This window comes from Ranitomeya variabilis, chromosome 3, assembly GCF_051348905.1.
Source record: "Ranitomeya variabilis isolate aRanVar5 chromosome 3, aRanVar5.hap1, whole genome shotgun sequence".
Classification (NCBI taxonomy): domain Eukaryota; kingdom Metazoa; phylum Chordata; class Amphibia; order Anura; family Dendrobatidae; genus Ranitomeya; species Ranitomeya variabilis.
In genome coordinates this window covers 517,031,794-517,052,295 of record NC_135234.1, presented here as the reverse complement: position 1 = coordinate 517,052,295, position 20,502 = coordinate 517,031,794, and the positions used below count along the sequence as shown (strand labels likewise).

The 20,502-nt window shown below is 45.5% G+C and overlaps 1 protein-coding gene across 1 annotated transcript; it reads right to left on the bottom strand.

Moving 5' to 3' along the window:
- Positions 1-628: 628 nt before the first annotated feature.
- Positions 629-3,169, bottom strand: LOC143816497 (uncharacterized). Its single transcript, XM_077296951.1, has 4 exons — positions 2,399-3,169; positions 1,702-1,925; positions 1,304-1,463; positions 629-1,211 (listed from the first exon to the last, which is right to left on the bottom strand). The coding sequence occupies exons 1-4, from the start codon at positions 2,506-2,508 to the stop codon at positions 629-631; spliced, it is 1,077 nt and encodes a 358-aa protein (XP_077153066.1). The 5' UTR covers positions 2,509-3,169.
- Positions 3,170-20,502: the final 17,333 nt, after the last annotated feature.

Here is a 20,502-nt window from a genome sequence, read left to right as displayed (position 1 = left end):
TATGTGGAGTGTGCCTTTGGGATTTTGACATTGAAATGGCGGATTTTACTAACCTGCATGCAACTGCAACCAGAAAATGTGGACCGTGTTGTGAAGGCGTGCATCTGTCTGCATAATTTTGTGGCGAGACATGAAACCCAGGTGGTAGACCCTGATGATTGTGAGTCGAACCTCATGAGCATTGAATCTACTGCTGTTCGGTCAACAGCACAAATAATGAGGATTCGTGATCAGTTTGCACACTACTTCACACATGAAGGCCATGTTCCATGGCAAGACAGATACGTGTGAAAATATTGTAAAGTCTTCCTGATGTTGTGTAAAAAGTTACCTTATGGCGTGTAAAAAGTTTTTTAACCAGATGTCGTGTTAAAAATTACCTTATGTCGTGTATAAAGTTGTGTTGTGTTAAAAGTTAAAGTCATCCAAGATTATTAAATTTGAAACAGTTTACAACATGTTTATGGGTTTTTCCAACAAACTTTTGGTACACAGGTTTAACATATGATATCCCATAGGGAAGAAAAAAAAGGAAAATAGAAATTCACAACAAAAAACATAACAAAAAAAAAAAAAATAGAAAACTTGCAACGTAGTTATTGCACCTGGCTGGGGACACTGAACTGTACTAAAGACTTTGGTACTGCACGGGCGTATTGTCTGCCCAACTATATGATGGACTGCTACTATGTCTATGAGGTTCCACGCTCGTTTCACCCCGGCCTCTATATTGAGGGTTGTAGGCCGGCAAGTCCATTCTTCTAGTTCCCGATGGAGCGGGTTCTTGTGGTCCCACAAATTCCTCTACAAGCTCGTTCAGTCTTTGTCTAAACATAAAGTTTCTATGTGCCGGGATATTTTGGGCAACAGGCACATAGGATAAGAAAAGTAGCTTCCACTCATTAGCAGAGTAGACAGACTCGCGTGCTTGCAGCTCGGTAATTTCGCGCCTCACGTCTTTCAGCTCACTGCGACACATGTCCTCTACCCGTTGGAGTCCATCCACGATAATTGCATCAGCTTCATCTTTTTGGGTTGCTCGCTTGCGTCCACGCTGTGATTGCAACCGGGCACTCACACCTGCAGCAACAGTGCTTCTGTCCGCAGATCGTGGCTCGCTGATGCCAGACACATCTTCAGGTTGTGTTGGTTCCACTGGAGAAGGTTCCAGTTCCTCTGTCGGTCTCGGAGCAGCGGTACTGCATATCGTGCTGTAACCCCCCAAAAAAATTAATATAAATAAAGTAAATTAGTTACCTTTATTAAACAATTTTGTCTCGCACACAGATGTTTTTGTACTTACGAGCGCTGAGACAATGTTTTTTGAAGAAAGAGCAGTTGGTCGTAATGCACATACGGGGTCACCCGTTTACCACTGGATCCACTTGCTGCATTTTGATTGTTCCGGTAGTCACGGACAAAGCGATCGCGGATGGACTTCCAACGGGTATGGACAGCATCGGCTTTAAATTTAAAAAAAAAAAAAAAATAGTAGACAGATAGTTTGAAGATATAGGAAACATTTTTCATAGTTTGCTAGGATAGTTGAGATATAAATAGTAGATAGATAGTTAAGAAATAGTTTTTAGAAATAGTGTATAGATAGTTCATAATTGAGAGATAGACAACAAGTGGATAGGTTGATAGGATAGAAATTTTTTTTGGGTTTACATTTTCCGATGTTACGTCACCAATATTTACCAATTTTTTTCTTTGAAGTTGTAGACTTCTCCATGTATCGGGGATCAAAGTGACAGATTATTTGATCCCACAACTTCCGGTTTTTCACGATGTCATGGTGGGAGCTGTCGCTCTGGTCCCATATGGAGGGGTTGGCTTCAACAAGGTTGATCAGTGTCTCGTTGTGGATAGTCAATGGCTCTTCGTCAACGACAATCCTTTTTTTTTTTGGCCGCTGACTTGGACTAGGTAAACCCCAAAAATTTAGGTTGATAGTTTCAATTTCACTGGATGGCCATATTCATATATACAGAGATAGATAGATACATAGATATAGCAATAGATAGATACATATATATAGATAGATATAGATAGATATATAGATACATAGATATAGATAGATAGATAGATACATAGATATAGCAATAGATACATAGATATAGATAGATATAGATAGATATATAGATACATAGATATAGATAGATAGATACATAGATATAGATAGATAGATACATAGATAGATACATATTTATAGATAGATACATAGATATTGATAGATAGATAAATAGATAGATACATGGATATAGATATATACATAGATATAGATTGACAAAAATAGATGGAGCGATAGATAGTTGATATTTTACAGGTATAGTAGATAGAAATTGAATAGATTGTTGATAAATATTGGATAGAATATTTCTAATTTGATATTAACCACTGGCAGTTGTGGCGATGACAGACGGCTAGGGACCTTCTTTCTTTTTTGTCCTCCGTGTTGCACCACCTATTGTGTATGTAAAATGTAAAAAAAAAACATTTTAACATTAAATTATGTTAACATTCATTGGATCAATAAATTTATGCCTGAAAAATTCAACATGTGTGCTATGTACCTTTGTTTTTTTAGCATGTTTTTTGGGGGGTGGTCTAGCAGCCTCGGGCTCAGAAGACTCCTATTCACAATAAAACAATAAACAGGATTGTTATGCCTAGCTCAATACAATGGAGTTTCACACAACATTATAGTGGTTTTTTAAAGTGCAAGCCTACCGACTGTGACGAAAAAATCGCAGACACGCTGCTGCTGCTGCTGCTGCTGCTGCTGACATCTGTGTCCGACATCTGTGTGCAACAAAGCAACATGTTTAGTACACACACATCCGACGGACATTTTACAGACTCCCATGATGTATACTGAGATATATATATAGAAATGTACTTACATTTCAGGAGAGGTATTGCAACACTCTGTCACGTGCAGTAGTCCTATTGTGGGTGGTATATTCCTCTTAATGGCCGAAATCACATTTCCTGTCACATGACACATGTGACCACCCTCAAACGCTATTAAAACGTGTGGTCCTATTTGGAAATTTTTCATGATTTGCGTCTGACTGCGTTTGCCATAGCCTTCTATGGCAGAATGAACGCTTCCGTTAGTAGTGCGTTAGCTTGACCGGACCCGAGAACGCTGCAAGCCGCGTTGAAGGTCCTATTGTGGGTGGTATATTCCTCTTAATGGCCGAAATCACATTTCCTGTCACATGACACATGTGACCACCCTCAAACGCTATTAAAACGTGTGGTCCTATTTGGAAATTTTTCATGATTTGCGTCTGACTGCGTTTGCCATAGCCTTCTATGGCAGAATGAACGCTTCCGTTAGTAGTGCGTTAGCTTGACCGGACCCGAGAACGCTGCAAGCCGCGTTGAAGGTCCGTCAGAAAAAAAACGTTATGTGACAAACGCATACCAATTTAGGGATGCGTCACGATGCGTTTTACAATGCAAGTCTATGGGCGCGTTAGTAAGTGCGTTACATTGCGTTTTTACTACTTAAAAACGAGTCCGTTAGACGGACACACCTAGCGCAATGTGAACCCAGCCTAACAGGGAAGAGTATCGCAGCTACAAAGATTGCACCTCAGTCAACAATCTATCGCATCATCAAGAACTTCAAGGAGAGAGCTTCCATTGTTGTCAAAAAGGCTCCAGGGCGCCCAAGAAAGACCAGCAAGCGCCAGGACCGTATCTTAAAACTGTTTCAGCTGTGGGATCGGACTACCAGCAGTGCCGAGCTTGCTCAGGAATGGCAGCAGGCTGGTGTGAGCGCTTCTGCACGCACTGTGAGGCGGAGACTCTTTGAGCAAGGCCTGGTTTCAAGGAGGGCAGCAAAGAAGCCACTTCTCTCCAGAAAAAACATCAGGGACCGACTGATATTCTGCAAAAGGTACAGGGAGTGGACTGCTGAGGACTGGGGCAAAGTCATTTTCTCTGATGAATCCCCTTTTCGATTGTTTGGGACATCTGGAAAACAGCTTATTGGGAGAAGAAGAGGTGAGCGCTACCACCAGTCTTGTCTCATGCCAACTGTAAAGCATCCTGAAACCATTCATGTGTGGGGTTGCTTCTCAGCCAAGGGAATCGGCTCACTCACAGTCTTGCCTAAAAACACAGCCATGAATAAAGAATGGTACCAGAATGTCCTCCAAGAGCAACTTCTCCCAACCGTCCAAGAGCAGTTTGGCGCCCAACAATGCATTTTCCAGCATGATGGAGCACCTTGCCATAAAGCAAAGGTGATAACTAAATGGCTCATGGAACAAAACATAGAGATTTTGGGTCCATGGCCTGGAAACTCCCCAGATCTTAATCCCATTGAGAACTTGTGGTCAATCATCAAGAGACGGGTGGACAAACAAAAACCAACAAATTCAGGCAAAATGCAAGCATTGATTATGCAAGAATGGACTGCTATCAGTCAGGATTTGGTCCAGAAGTTGATTGAGAGCATGCCAGGGAGAATTGCAGAGGTCTTGAAGAAGAAGGGTCAACACTGCAAATATTGACTTGCTGCATTAACTCATTCTATCTGTCAATATAACCTATTGGTACTCATAATATGATTGCAATTATATTTCTGTATGTGATATAAACATCAGACAAACACTAATAAAAACCAGAGGGCAGCAGATCATGTGAAAATATAATTTTGGTGTCATTCTCAAAAATTTTGGCCATGACTGTAGATTGTAAGCCCTCGCGGGCAGGGTCCTCTCTCCTCATGTACCAGTCGTGACTTGTATTGTTTAAGATTATTGTACTTGTTTTTATTATGTATACCCCTCCTTACATGTAAAGCGCCATGGACTAAATGGCGCTATAACAATAAATAATAATAATAACCCCTTAACGCTGAAGTCTGTATGCACCTTCCTTACAGGGCCCCATTTTTCAAATCTGACATGTGACACTTTATGCGATAAACGCTGCAATTCTTTTTGCAATCCCAGTAATTCTTAGAATGTCTTTTTTCATAACATATTGTACTTTTTTTATAGCGTTAAATTTAGGACAATATGTAAAAAAAAAAAAAAGGAAAATAATGTTACCATTTTAAAAATTGCACCTCTAAGTATTTAAACTACATTTGGGAAGTTTTCAAGTGCTTCTCAGGAATTATTGCAATGTGGAAGGAAAAAAATGAACAATTACATTCTTTCAAATAAGATGTTGCTTTCGCCTCAAATTTTACATTTCCAGAAGCTGTAATGAGAAAAATGCACCCAAACATTCCTTAAGCAATTGCTACTGAAAGTGCTGCACACGGCATTGCACAGAAGGGAAAGTGTGCTCTTTGATTTTTGAAGCACACTTTTGGCTGGAATTAATTGTGGATGCCATGTTGCATTTACAGAGCACCCAAAGTGCATTAACAGTAAACCACCCCGCCCTCAATAAATGACTGGAAACTACACCCCTCATAAAATTGATAAAGGTTCGTTGTGACCTATTTGGAATCACAGGAGCGTTACAACAGTTTATTACATTAGGGTGTGAAAATTAAAAATTACTTTTTATCCACAAAAACATTGTTTTAGCCCCCAAAATTGTCATTTTCCTAAAGGCAGTAGGAGAAAATTGATGGCAAAATTTGTACAGCGTGTTCTCCAAAGTCTGGTAATATCCTTTATGTGGTCAGAAACACTGTTGTTTGACATTTGGAGCGCAGTTTTGACTGAAATTGATTGTGGAAGTTATGTCATATGTACTGAGCCCCCAAGATATTGAAACAGCAGAAGCCCCCGCACAAGTGACTCCTTTTTGAAAACTGCCTCTCTCATGGATTTAATCTAGTACAGTAGTGAACTTTTTGGACCTATACGTCTCAAAAGTATCTAATATTGGAATGCAAAAATGAAATATTACATATTTTTAGACTAAAATTATGCTTTATCCCTAAATTTTTTCATTTTCAGTTAATGGAAGAAAACTGATGCCACAATTTGTAAAGCAATTTCTCCTTTAACACATCAATACCCCATACATGATCAAAAACTACTGTTTGGACACTAGTCAGGGCTGGGAAGGGTAGAAATGTTATTTAGCTTTTGGAGTGCAAATTTGGGATAGTTTGCTGGTGCCAATTGCAGAGCCTTCCAGGTGCCAGAACAGCAGATAACTTTCCAAAGTGACCCTACTTTGAAAACTACACTACTCTATAAATTCATTTAGGGGCGTGGGGAGCATTTTGAATACACAGGTGCTTCACAGAATTCTATAATGCTGGATGTTGGAATAAAAAAAATATTTTTTTTCTACTGAAATGTTGTTTTAGCTCAATTTTTTTTGTTTTGAGAAGGCTTATTGGAGGAAATGGACTCCACAATTTATAAAGCAATTTCTCAGAAGCTGTACTTAATATGCTTTCAGAAACTATTGTTTATGCACATGGCAGGGCTCAAAAGGAAGAAATGGTATTTGGTTTTTGGAACACAAATTTGGATTAGTTTTCCAGAGCCTCCAAGGTGTCACATTAGAAAAAAATCCCCATTTTGGAAATTACACCCCTGATGAAATCTATATATATAATTGTCGAAGGGGTACTTCCGTCTTTCTGTCGGCAACTTCCGTCACGGATATTCATTCGCTGATTGGTCTCGCCAGCTGCCTGTCATGGCTGCCGCGACCAATCAGCGACGGGCACAGTCCGATTAGTCCCTCCCCTACTCCCCTGCAGTCAGTGCTCGGTGCCCGCTCCATACTCCCCGCAGTCACGGCTCACACAGGGTTAATGCCAGCGGTAACGGACCGCGTTATGCCGCGGGTAACTCACTCCGTTACCGCCGCTATTAACCCTGTGTGACCAAGTTTTTAATATTGAGGCTGCCTATGCAGCCTCAATAGTAAAAACATCTAATGTTAAAAATAATTAAAAAAAAACAACAAATCATTATATACTCACCTTCCGCTGCCTTTCCAACGCTCCGGTGACCGGTCCATGCAAGCGGCAGGTTCCGGTGCTAAGGTTGGTGTGCGACAAGGACTTGCCATGATGTCACGGTCATGTGACCGCGACGTCATCACAGGCCCTGCGCGCCTGCGCGAGAAGGACCTGCCATGACGTCACAGTCATGTGACCACGACGTCATCACACCCTCGGACCGGAAGCTGCCACCTGAACTGAACAAAGGCGACAGAACTACAAGGGGCTCCTTGGAAGGTGAGTATATGTTTATTTTTTATTTTTTAACCTGTGACATACGTGGCTGGGCAATGTACTATGTGGCTGGGCAATTTACTACGTGGCTCTGTGCTGTATACTACGTCACTGGGCAATATACTACGTGACTCTGTGCTGTATATTACGTCACTGGGCAATATACTACGTCACTGGGCAATATACTACGTGGCTGGGCAATATACTATGTGGCTGGGCAATATACTACGTCACTGGGCAATATACTACGTCACTGGGCAATATACTACGTCACAGGGCAATATACTACATAACTGTCAATATACTACGTGGCTCTGTGCTGTATACTACGTCACTGTGCAATATACTGCGTGGCTCTGTGCTGTATACTACGTAACTGGGCAATATAGTATGTGGCTCTGTGCTGTATACTACGTAACTGGCCAATATACTACGTCACTGGGCAATATACTACGTAACTGGGCAATATACTACGTGGCTGTGCAATATACTACGTGGCTGTGCAATATACTACGTCACTGGGCAATATACTACGTCACTGGGCAATATACTACGTCACTGGGGAATATACTATGTGGACATGCATATTCTACAATACCCGATGCGTATATGTATAAGCGTAGTGAGCATTTTTATCTCATAAGTGTTTCCCAAAAGTGTTTTGCCGATTTCTTTATTTCTTTACCATTGGCTGTGTGAAAATGAAAAATTACATTGTTACAATAATTAGTAGATTTACCTCAAAATGTCCATGGCCAATAAGAAAAAAAGGACCCTGTAAAATATTAAGCTATTTGGCCCAAGTACTGCAATACCCTATATATGGTCATACAGTACTGTCTGGTCACAAGGCAGGGCTCAAAAGAGAAAAGACACCAGGTGGCTTTTGGGAAGCGGAGTTTCCTGGAGTAGTTTTTGGCACCATTTGCAACCCCCTAAGATGCTAAAACAGCAGAAATTCCAGCCTTATTTTGCAAAGTACACTCTAGGAATCCATCTACAGGTGTGGTGACTATTTTGACACAACTGGGGTTTTCCAGAAATAAGTGCACAGTGGCTTATTAGGTGTATCCTCTAAGCTCAGGTCAGGGTGAGCACACAAATCCCGGGTATTGATGCAGCAGCAGGAAGGCACGTTTGGAGTGAGGGCTTAAAACACTGGAGGCCACTGACAGACAGGACACAGAGAAGCAGGCATGGAGCTAGAACTTGAAGCACTGGAGGCCGCAGGCAGATAAGACACAGGGAAGAAGGTATGGAGTATTTGGTGGTGCATAGTCAAACAGAAGAAAGTAACAAGTCTTAATACCAAGACACAGGTGTGTGTCTTGGTGGGCCTCATACTGTATAGGCCTAGGCAGATGATCACATGCAAGCACACAAGCTCACTTGCAAAAACAAGCATGAAGTGCAGCAGAGGGAAGTGGCCATAGGAGAAGGCGATGAAGCCCTACCGAGACAGATGCATAACAAAAGGCTTTTTTTTTGCAGGATGAGTTGACCATTTTGGACTACCTAACATTTTCATACCTCCCAGCTTTTGACAAGGAGAAAGAGGGACAGACTATGCGGTACGCGAATCATCAAATTTTGACCACATCCCATAGCCACACCACAATCCACGCCCATTGACCATTTCTTTCTCCTCTGGCAGGAGGAGATGTCAGAGGGTGGTGGCAATGAGGGAAATTCAGCAGATGCTTGAGACTGCAGAGTGTAGCCCCAAATCTGGGACTGTCCGCTGTATCCGGGATAGTTGGGACTAGAGATAAGTGGATCAACTCACATCTCTGGTCCATTGCGCAAGTCACTGCTACCTGGCAGCTTGATGGGAGGCAGCAAATTTCTAACCTTCCAGTGTCCCTGGCGCAGCTTTTGATTATCCAGAGCTGGTGGGACGTCATCTGTATGTCCTGCTTATCTCTAGTTGGAATCTATGGATTTATTTTTTGTTCATTCACAGTCGGAGCCACCAGAAATTTCTCGTCTTTATGTAGTTTCACTATATGGCATCTGGCTTCCGGTGTCTGCAAGGCCGTGTTGACACGTTGGAGAAATACCGTGTTTTTTGTTTTCTGCAGATGTCTACACCAGGCTACACAATGACAATCTTTTCCCCCTTATTTTATGCATTTTTAGTGCAGATGTGAAGCAGAGTTTTTAATGTGTTTTTTATAGTACAGAAAAGCTTTTATTCTGCACTTAAAGTAACTGCAGTCTTTTAATTTCATTTTTTAGGCTCCTGTGAGATAGCACTCACTAATTGGTTGGGGAACAGTCGCTTGGCAATGGGATAAATGCACACGGGCACGGTTTTTTAACACAAAACAGTCAATACGGTTTATTCAAGTATCATAAACCGCAACCACGAACAGTTCATTGCATCACTTCATATATGGCTTCATCTCACAGACACTAAACATGCTGGACCTTACTTTGTCCAGTTGCCATGGGTGATTGCATGCCGCACAGTTCATTAGTTCATGGAACACAATAAGCACCAACAGTCTGTGAAGGTACCTTATGAGAGCTCCTGCACCACCCACTGACTCCTTGTCAGTTACGGGGATCACCAACTTGCCTGGCAGGCACACCTCAGTCAGTTCCAGACCCACCGAAGGACAGTAGCTTCCCCAACACAGTAGCCATCATGGCTCTGCAGATCCATGGCCTCACCTCATGCTCTTCAGGGATCCGGTCCACACACAGGACCTCCCAACACAGAGGCCACTCAGGATCATGGTCTCACCTCATGCTCTTTAGGGATCCGGTCCACACACAGGACCTCCCAACACAGAAACCACTTAGGATCACGGCCTCACGAGGTGCTCTTCAGGGATCCGGTCCCCACTCTGGACCTCCCAACACCCAGGTCTTTCCTCTCACAGGACCTTGCAGCCAAGAACCATTCAGATCCATACACTCAGAACCATGTGACCCACACCCTGGTCACATTAGCAACCTGTAACCCTACCCCCTGGGTGGGAGGTGTGTGTGGTTTGCCAGGCCCGCTCAGCTCTCCAGCTAACCCTGCAAACCTCCCTTTACAATTACACAAATACTTGTGGGACTACAGGTCCCAGAACAACCTTACTTCAGGCTTACAGCGCAGACTCCTTCTGCGACACATACCGGCCATTTACAATCCTGTCAGTAACTGTTTCATCATCATAATCACAGATACGCCTCCATGCGCATCCCGAGGAGACCATGCAGCACCCCCTACCTGTAACAGGGGTCACTGCATCACATATCCCCCCACTCTGTTCAATCCTGTGGGGTTGAACATTTGTCACACACCTGGGGTCTCGAGACTGGGTACTCAAGTCACCTTGCCCTACCAGTCGAGAGGGCCCTCTTAGTCGGGTTTGGGCATCCCTCATCATTATTATTATTATTATTATTTATTGTTATAGCGCCATTTATTCCATGGCGCTTTACATGTGAGGAGGGGTATACATAATAAAAACAAGTACAATAATCTTAATACAAGTCATAACTGGTACAGGAGGAGAGAGGACCCTGCCCGCGAAGGCTCACAATCTACAAGGGATGGGTGAGAATACAGTAGCCTTTGTTAGGCCTTCCCACGCCCCAGTGGTCAGTATGTAAGTCTTGAGTTTTAGTTTTCAAGTCACCATCTGTCTTTGTCATCAGACCCTTTTTAGACCCCACATTTTTCCAGTACGCCCCTTTACCCAACCTTTCTCTCTATGGCCGCCACCCACTGTTGGTGCGGTCATGAGACCCACTTACAGTCGAGCCTGCTTTCTAGTCTGGGACTGAGTCTGAGTCTGGCCCATCTAACACTTGACAGGGGCTACTGTCCAGGTCTCTCAGCCTTGTACTGGGAATAAAACTGCCACTTGCAGATTCTCGACCTCCTATTCTTGCTGAGCGTCTTTGGCTGTCAGCCATATTTTGGGGGCCCCTTCTTTTCCCTGTAACTTGGGTTGAAGGTGGCTGCCAACTTCCACCGATTTGGCAAAACAGTCCTGTAAGGCGCAGTCTTTCAAGCCTTAACTGCTCCATCTCTCTTAGATATGCCACACGATATTCCAGCAGGGTCTGTGTTTCGTTAAGACTCTCCACTGTTCTCACAACAAAGAAGGGAACCAAACCCTTTTACGGGGTAACTGGTCTTGATGGACATCAGATATTCTAAACCTCACCACTCCAGACTTATCCACCATCTCTTGCATGGCTTGACCTTTCCTTCCAATTACTCTTTTCACCATAGGAACTGGTACCTGTATTACAGTTTCCCGAAGACTCCGAGCTTTCCTCATATGCTCCAGCCATCTAGTATCGTCTTCATTCCTTAATTGCATCATCCACTTTGTACGCACATATCTCAAGTGCATGTCACTCAGGGTAGCTACTCTGTTCGCTGTGACATCAGTTGTGGACAGTATCACTAACTGACTAGTTTCCGGGGTCCAGTTCACCTTACACGCCCCCACAGCCTTCTTGAACTCTTCATGCATAGACTCCCTGGCATACGCCTCTCTTGGGTCTTCAGGAATGTCTATCAAGCATTTAAACAGAGAAGTCTCTTTCTCTCCTGTTGTCATTAGACACCCATCTTGTTTAGTTCTCAGGGCCATCCTCCTCTGAATGTCACCTGCTTCCACATGTTTGGCCAGGTTAGACACCTGTTGTTCAATCTTCTTCAAGGCTGTTACATTCATTGATTGGCTTTCTGCCAGGCGACCTCTGAGCTCCGCTTTCTCTAAGGCACCCACAAAGCACTCAGCAGCCTGTCTCCGAAGCTCCTCTTGCTTCAACCGGGCTTCTACAGTCTGCTGGATCCTCCTTAACTCGCTTCTCCCATCCTCTGGATTGGTTGGGCTTCCATCACACGAGGAGGTATCTACTTCAGGCCCCACTTCTTTGGTGGCTTCCTCTACTTCTGCAGCTTCGGTCTTCACCTGGGACTCAGAAAATGGCATCTTCAGCCCTCTCTTGGGTATCTGGAAATCCCAGCTCCTCCGCATCAGGTCTTTTGGAGCCTTCATCATCTTCCATTGTTTCACCTTTTCCTGTCAGCGCAGACGCGGGCCTATGACAGGACTGTTCTTCACAAGGTGCAACGGATTCAACCACTTTGCTCCTTTTACATCTCTGGCGACGGGAGGTAGTCTTGCCATTTGTACCTAAGTCAGCTTTACCAGGATGGGTTAGAAGCCTTCCTTCTGGCGCTGTGGAGTAGTTCCTTGCTGCCTTAGGCCTCACACAAAGTCCTCACATGTTCTCTCTGTCCCCCTGATGGTAGGACAATACCTGTATGACAGGTAACTCAAGCCTTTATACAGGATATCTATCATGACCCGGGCTCTATGTGTTACTGTGTCTTCAGGTGTATGGTGGACAGGTGACTTGCAATCTGCTGTCCCGCCGGTTTCTGCTGTGAGACGTAGAGTACTGCACAACCTCGGTCTTCCGGCTACCAGTTTCATGCGCTTCAGCGTGGAAGAAGCTCAGTCGCAGCTTCTCCCCAGCTTTTCTCTTCACCTGTGCCTCTTTTCTCCTTCACGCTCTCTACAATCTGTTCTGCTTTCCTCTCTCTCTCTTTCCAGGAGCTGCAGCACCCTTGTGGCTGCACGACCCCTCACTTTCCTCTCTGCCTCAGACTGCTCCAGTCTGCTGTCTGGCACTCATTGACTGACTTTCCCTCCAGACCAGAATATATAAATATAGGGGAGCCACCCACAAGCTGGATCAGAGCTCCCCCTTCTGGCCTGGAGTATGAACATGTTGCATGTTTGTGAATACCTGATAAAAGGAATCCTTCATCGCTTCCAAGCATGACATCACTCTCCCCGTGAGAAAAGCAATGCCACTGTAACAACCAGGAACCTGGGGTGTTGCAAAAACATAGTGAAGTGTGTTTAAAATCTTAGGTAGACCTGAACACAGGAGGGAGAAGCACTGAATAATTAATTTATGCAGAGATGTGGCTCTGCTCCCGAAAAGGAGGAGCTATGCAGCGATTAAGACCTCGGAGAGAAGTGAGGTAAGCATAGAAGCCGAGGCAAAAGCTCTGATGGGCAGGGACACAAAACTGAGCTCTCAAATTGGTAGAGTCCCGCTGAATACATTTTTGAGAGTCAGTGTAAAGAAAAAACAGCACTTTATAAATTGTTAGTTTTGTTTTTACTTAATCTTTGTTACACCATTCACCATGCGGCATGCGGTAAAAGTGATAATGTTACTGTTCAAGTCAGTATAATTACAGTGTTATCACATTTATAAAGGTTTTCTCTATTTTGCTACTAAAAGAAAGCTGTCAGAGTACAATACAATTAATAGTTTATGTTGTTGATACAGTGCAATTCAATAGTATTGTTTCATATGCAACCAGGTGAAAGAATTAAGTATTGGAGGTTGCTAATTATTCTTTCTGACAAGCACTTTATGTTGGGTAAATGCGATCTGCACATTTCATGATGGCTACATCTATAGGTTTCCACAGCTTTTTCCCCAAGTCTCCTGCATGATTATGAAAAAATAAAAACAAAACCCAAATCCCTCCATTTAGCCCATTCTGGGTCATGGCTATGAGAGGATAGACCATGTCATATTTTAAGTACTGGAGAAAAAATACTATGAAATTGACATCACATCCACTGCCAGAAGAGTGCAATCCCTGCATTGGGTGCAAAATACTGGAAAGAAGTCATTCCCCATTTCTGAGTAGTCTTAGAAGATAATTTGGTTCAGTAAACACTTTCTAAAGCTGTTAAGCCTCTATTCAAGCAGCTCATATTTTTCTCCTGACCTCGATCAATTGCATTGCATGATCAGGCTTACCACCTCTATTTGTAGCATAAACCCTTTTGCCATTTAATGACAACCTGTCCCAATGTCAATAGTGGCCAGTTCTTATTTTATACTTCTGCTCCAATGAGTATCCCTTTTTTTTTAAATTCTCTATACGGTTTCTATATGGTTTCACATATGAGATATGGGCTTTTTTATTTAGTGCAAATTTTTAGGGTTTCAACCCTAAAAATGAGCATTTAGGATAAATTCACACACTCAAACAAATGCTTTCTGCTTTTTTACATTGGACAGCACTCTGACCTTTAGAGTAGTATGGATGTATTCACATATCCATTAAAATCACAAATTAGAGAGTGAGATCGGTGAGAAAAAAATCTAGCCTTGATTTAACAGACATTGATTTCTAGAGGTGGCGCCTGCCTGTTGTGTACAGATTGCTTAAACAGACTAGCTGTTTTATCCGCATTGGCCGATATAGGCACTGATTAATTAAGACCAGTGCTCTCAATGTGATGAACTGTGCACTAGAGGAACTGTGTGCCAAAATCATCAAGGAGCCCCTTATGATTTTAACTATCCTTTTCCATTGAAGTTTTGTAGTGCCTCACTCGGGCAGAGAGTGGCAAATTTTTCAAGTTTAATTCTATTGAAATTTTACAAAAAATCATATTTAGAACAATACTATGAATAGCATGACTAAGACCATGTATCAATACAAAAATGAACTACTTTATTGTAAAGTGTATAAAAACATGTTCAAATTCAATTAAAGGAATACATTCAAGGAAAAGAACCAGAGAAAAAGAGAATAGGCAGGGGTGCTTGAGACCACAAAGGATGGCACAATGCAGATGAGCATTGTGGTGTAGTGACCCCTGTGGCAGCTAGGGGGCGCTCTGTGCGCTCTGTGAGATATGCATGGAGGCGTATCTGTTGTGGTAATAGTGGTGAACCTGTAATCGGCAGTGTTGTGAATGGCCGATATGTGTCGCAGAGGGAGTCTGCGTGGTAAGTCTGATGTATTGTGGTTATGCTGGGACCTGTAGTCCCTCAAGAGTTTGTGTAATGTGTATAGTTAAGTTTGGGTGACTTACTAGGCTAGTCATGAGAGATGGGAGGGTCAGACTAGCCACACATACACTCCCACCCAGGGGAGTGGTTACCAGTATGTAACGTGACCAGGGTGTGGGTCAGTGTTGGATGTGAGCTCCCTGTGTGTGGAGCTGAGAGGTGTGTCCGGTAGGTCCTGTGTGGTTCCTGTGTGGAACCTGTGTATGGACCTGACCGTGAAGGTCCCGAATGGTGCTGGACTGATCTAGGAATGACTAGGGTCCTGCAAGCACCTGAGTTCGTGGGACTTGGCTTCGGGTGGCCTGGGTATTGGACGTTCCCAGCTGGGGAAGGACGTCCTGAAGAATACCCGGACTAGGCCACCGGCGTGATCCTGGTTACCTGTGGTGACGGGTGGAGGACGGGGTCCAGGACCTATGCTGACGGGTGGAGGACGGGGTCCAGGACCTGCGGTGACAGGTGGAGGACGGGGTCCAGGACCTATGCTGATGGGTGGAGGACGGGTCCAGGACCTGCGGTGACAAGGTAAGGACCGGGATCTGCGGAGCCAGAGACAGTTACTGTGTGGGGAAGCTGGAGTCCTTCGGTGAGGTCTGGACTGACTACTGTGTGCCGGACAGGCAAGTTGGTGATCCCCGTTAGGCAGCTTACCCGGAAGAGTGTTAACAGAGAGTGGGGAAGCTGGAGTCCTTCGGTGAGGTCTGGACTGACTACTGTGTATTGACCAGGCGAGTTGGTGATCCCCGTTAGGCAGCTTACCCAGAAGACTGTAAAAAGAGTCGGCAGGTGGAGCAAGGGCTCCCGTCAGGTACCAAAGAGACTGTTGGTGCCTGTTGTGTTCTATGTGATAATGAACTGTGCATTACCCGGTTTATGGCACTTTAATAAACCGTATGGACTGTTTTGTTTATAAACCCGTGCCGTGTGCTTGAATATTGCGGCCAAGCGAGTGTCCCCCAACACACTCAGTAAGAGAAACCTTACAATTGGTGGAGAATGCGGGCAACGATCCAGCTGGCACACGTGGAGTTAATTGCTGTGGCAGAGCCACGAAGGTGACAAGCGTCTAGCTATAACTCGGCGGGGTTACGAAAGTGACAAGCGTCTGCTGTGACTCGGCGGGGTCACGAAGGTGACAAGCGGCAGCAGTGGAGCCGTGCAGAGCCGTGTGGAGAGTAGCCGCGGTTGCAGCGAGAAGTTCCACAGTAGGCGGAGCTGCAGTGGCTTGTGGTTGGCAGCACCTGGACGTGCCGGTTGTGTGTGACTGCAGCGGGAGCTGTGGCGGTACCAGCAGGAGCTGGTGAAGTGACATAGGAAAAAAAAAAAAAAAAATTTTTTTCCCTTTCAGGTTGTGTTGACTCTTAAAGGGCCAGTACAAGCCCAGAGACAAAGGGGTGTACTGTGTGAACTGGGGCCTGAGTGCCGTGGGGAAATCCACTGGGTGTGTCCCAGGGAGGGGAGTATCCCTAATAGTGAGCGGGGACCCCAAATGGAGATGGTTGCCCAAAAGGGGGCGGAGTCCCAAAAAGGGGCGGTAACCCAAATAGGGGTAATGGCCCAAAAAGGGGTGGAATCCCGAAGGGGGGCTGAATCCCGAACCGGGGTGGTGTCGAAAAGCGCAACACTTGCCCAAAAAGGGGGCGGAGCCAAAGAAAGGGCAGTAATCAGTGAGGAGTCACGACTATGTCCGATTTGGCTGGCAATCAGTGAGAAGCCACGTCTGTGTCCTTTTTGGCTGAATGGAGAGTGTGTGCAGGGGTTGTTAGACCCTGGGAGAGAGGCGTCTTTGCTGAGAACCCTTCCAGGGAGTGCTGGGTCACCTGGGGACGCTAAATGTTGTCAAGTAGCCACTCTCTCCATTACCGCAGCTAATGTTTCCACATGCCATGAGGTGGTTGTAGTCCCGAATTTGCCGTGTCCTATGGTAATAGGACAAGATTTGATAACACTGTGGGACTGGTGGAAAAAGGGTGAAGTGTTTGTGGATGTTACGTGGATGGGTGGTAGTATTAGTGAGAATGCGCCCCCTAGAGTTGACAGTCCCAAAGTGGGCGTGACCAAGAAAAATGATAAGCGTGCCCAACTTACGGACATGCCACCTGAACTGTGCCACAATGCGACTGGTAGACGTCTGGCGGGTAAAATAAGTGGAACTGACACCCAGACACAGAGAGACGACAGGGCTCTACAGGCTGAAGTCGTGACAGCAGGGGCAGCCATTCCAGAAGTTGTGACCTGTTTAGAAAGGGACGGCTGGTCCCTGGATGACAGATCGGGTGGTGGTGACTCCCAATCAGACGGTGACGAAGGCGGTAAAGAGGGCAGTAAGACTGACTCTGGTATAGGGAGCAAAACTTCCTCCCGTCGCCGAAGACGTAAAAGAGGAAAAGGGGCTGAACCAGTGGCACCTGGTGAAAATTTGATGGGAGATACGGAAGACCTGGAGTGTGTGAAGTATTCTGAAGTCCCTGTGAAGCAGGACGAGGCTGAGGTTGTCACTACTGAAGCCCTAGAGAGGTTTGAACCTGTTAGTAAAGAGACAGTGAAAGAACATGTCGAACGAGAAAGGGTCCTTAGACAAGAGGCTGAGCACAGGCTGAATGAGCTGGAGAAGGAAGTCTCGGAGCTCAGAGGTCACCTGTTAACCTGGCAAGGTGTGAACAAAGCCTTAAGGGAAGATGTGAAAGGGCTCAGAGAAGCATTAAGTGGTCTTCTACAAGAGAAGAAGATGCGGGTTGAAGACTCACATTTGCTAATGCCCATCTTGACCAGAGGTCTGGAAGAGGGTAAAGCTGAAGAAGAGTGGGCGTTAAGAGCCGAACAAGACGGTCACCCGGTTGTGACAGGTGTCTTGATGGAAAAGTCCATGGCAAGGCAGGAGCCACCTGTTTTTGAGGAAAGTAAGACTCCGCTCTTCAAGTGTGTGATAGATGTACCCGAAGAGGCGCAAGATGCATGTACCGGTGAGGGTGTGCATGAAGCCTTTAAAAAGGCAGTAGAAGCGTGTAGTGTGCATTGGGCACTAGAGACGAAACAGTTGGTGATACTGTCGACTAAGGAAGTCACAGTGAAGCGGGTAGCTGTCCTGAAGGATATGCATCTACAGTGCCTCCGCACAAAACAGATGATCCTGTTGAGGAATAATGAAGCCACTCGACGTTTGGAGCAAGCCAGGAAAGCTCAAAGTCGTCTGGGCTTGGTGGAAGATACAGTGCGAGTACCCAGAAATTTGGTGGGGAAGATCATTGGTAGATTTGGGAAAGTGATGCAAGAGATGGTGAATATATCCGGTGTAAAGAGACTGAGGATTCCGGCTGATGATGAGGCCCAGGTGGGTGAAGATGGAATGGTTCCATTCCTTGTTGTCGGGTCCAAGGAGAGTCTAACGAATATCAGAATGCTCCTAGAGTATCGCGTGACATACCTGAAAGAAATAGAGCAGCTAAGACTGTACAGACAGCGGGTGAATAAACACAGGATGGCGACCGCCTTCTTCCCAAGGAAAAGGGAACAAAAGGGAACCCCCAAATAGTGGATTGACTGATCACCAAGGAAGAGTTGGAGGCAGTAACTCCTCAGTTAATTCCATGTTGAGTGACCTAGGTGCGAGACCTGGTAGAGAAAATGTGGTGACTAAGGGTTTGGTGACACAGGCAGACTGTGACTTAAGGGCCAAAGCTCAAGGCCTACGTGTTGACCGCTGGGGGCGGGGTAAACCCAACAAGGGTACGATTATGAGTGTTGCTCAAAACCGTTTGAGACAGTCTTCTCGACTGGTAGGACAAAGGAGTGTGTGTGACCTGTCTCGAGATTCCAGGTGTTTGACAGGTGTTCAACCCTACAGGTGTGAACAGAGGGGGGGGATATGTGGTGTAGTGACCCCTGTGGCAGCTAGGGGGCGCTCTGTGCGCTCTGTGAGATATGCATGGAGGCGTATCTGTTGTGGTAATAGTGGTGAACCTGTAATCGGCAGTGTTGTGAATGGCCGATATGTGTCGCAGAGGGAGTCTGCGTGGTAAGTCTGATGTATTGTGGTTATGCTGGGACCTGTAGTCCCTCAAGAGTTTGTGTAATGTGTATAGTTAAGTTTGGGTGACTTACTAGGCTAGTCATGAGAGATGGGAGGGTCAGACTAGCCACACATACACTCCCACCCAGGGGAGTGGTTACCAGTATGTAACGTGACCAGGGTGTGGGTCAGTGTTGGATGTGAGCTCCCTGTGTGTGGAGCGGAGAGGTGTGTCCGGTAGGTCCTGTGTGGTTCCTGTGTGGAACCTGTGTATGGACCTGACCGTGAAGGTCCCGAATGGTGCTGGACTGATCTAGGAATGACTAGGGTCCTGCAAGCACATGAGTTCGTGGGACTTGGCTTCGGGTGGCCTGGGTATTGGACGTTCCCAGCTGGGGAAGGACGTCCTGAAGAATACCCGGACTAGGCCACCGGCGTGATCCTGGTTACCTGTGGTGACGGGTGGAGGACGGGGTCCAGGACCTATGCTGACGGGTGGAGGACGGGGTCCAGGACCTGCGGTGACAGGTGGAGGACGGGGTCCAGGACCTATGCTGATGGGTGGAGGACGGGGTCCAGGACCTGCGGTGACAAGGTAAGGACCGGGATCTGCGGAGCCAGAGACAGTTACTGTGTGGGGAAGCTGGAGTCCTTCGGTGAGGTCTGGACTGACTACTGTGTGCCGGACAGGCAAGTTGGTGATCCCCGTTAGGCAGCTTACCCGGAAGAGTGTTAACAGAGAGTGGGGAAGCTGGAGTCCTTCGGTGAGGTCTGGACTGACTACTGTGTATTGACCAGGCGAGTTGGTGATCCCCGTTAGGCAGCTTACCCAGAAGACTGTTAAAAGAGTCGGCAGGTGGAGCAAGGGCTCCCGTCAGGTACCAAAGAGACTGTTGGTGCCTGTTGTGTTCTATGTGATAATGAACTGTGCATTACCCGGTTTATGGCACTTTAATAAACCGTATGGACTGTTTTGTTTATAAACCCGTGCCGTGTGCTTGAATATTGCGGCCAAGCGAGTGTCCCCCAACACACTCAGTAAGAGAAACCTTACAGCATACATAAGGAAAATACATACAATATATATGGGTATAGTAATGTACCGACGGTGGACTCCGGCAGATTTCCAGGAATACATTGGACCTTGGAGAAATGGTTAAGGATAACCGGTTTAAGGAGAGAAAGTTGGGGATCCGTAGGTTCGCAGGGAGCTGAAGTTTGTAGGTCATTGGATTAAATTGCTTAAGAACTTTGAAAGGACAAAGGTAACAGACAGTGAACTTGTACAAGGGCACCTTCAGGCGAATATTCTGTGATGACAACCAGACTGTATCTCCAGGATGATACAGAGGCGACAAACCTCTCTTCTTGTCCGCATGAGTCTTTATCCGAGACAAGGGCTTAAGGAGAGAAGTTTGTGTTCACTGCCAAATCTAGAGGAAGCCACCATACG

What these genes read in the sequence shown, in the direction of transcription:
- LOC143816497 (XM_077296951.1), bottom strand. Translation starts at nt 2,508, where the DNA reads ATGTTAAAATGTTTTTTTTTTACATTTTACATACACAATAGGTGGTGC. An exon ending in CATCGCCACAACTGCCAGTG is followed by an intron (nt 1,926 to 2,398) that starts GTTAATATCAAA and finishes GGGTTTACCTAG; the next exon opens with TCCAAGTCAGCGGCCAAAAA. An exon ending in AAAACATTGTCTCAGCGCTC is followed by an intron (nt 1,212 to 1,303) that starts GTAAGTACAAAA and finishes GGGGGGTTACAG; the next exon opens with CACGATATGCAGTACCGCTG.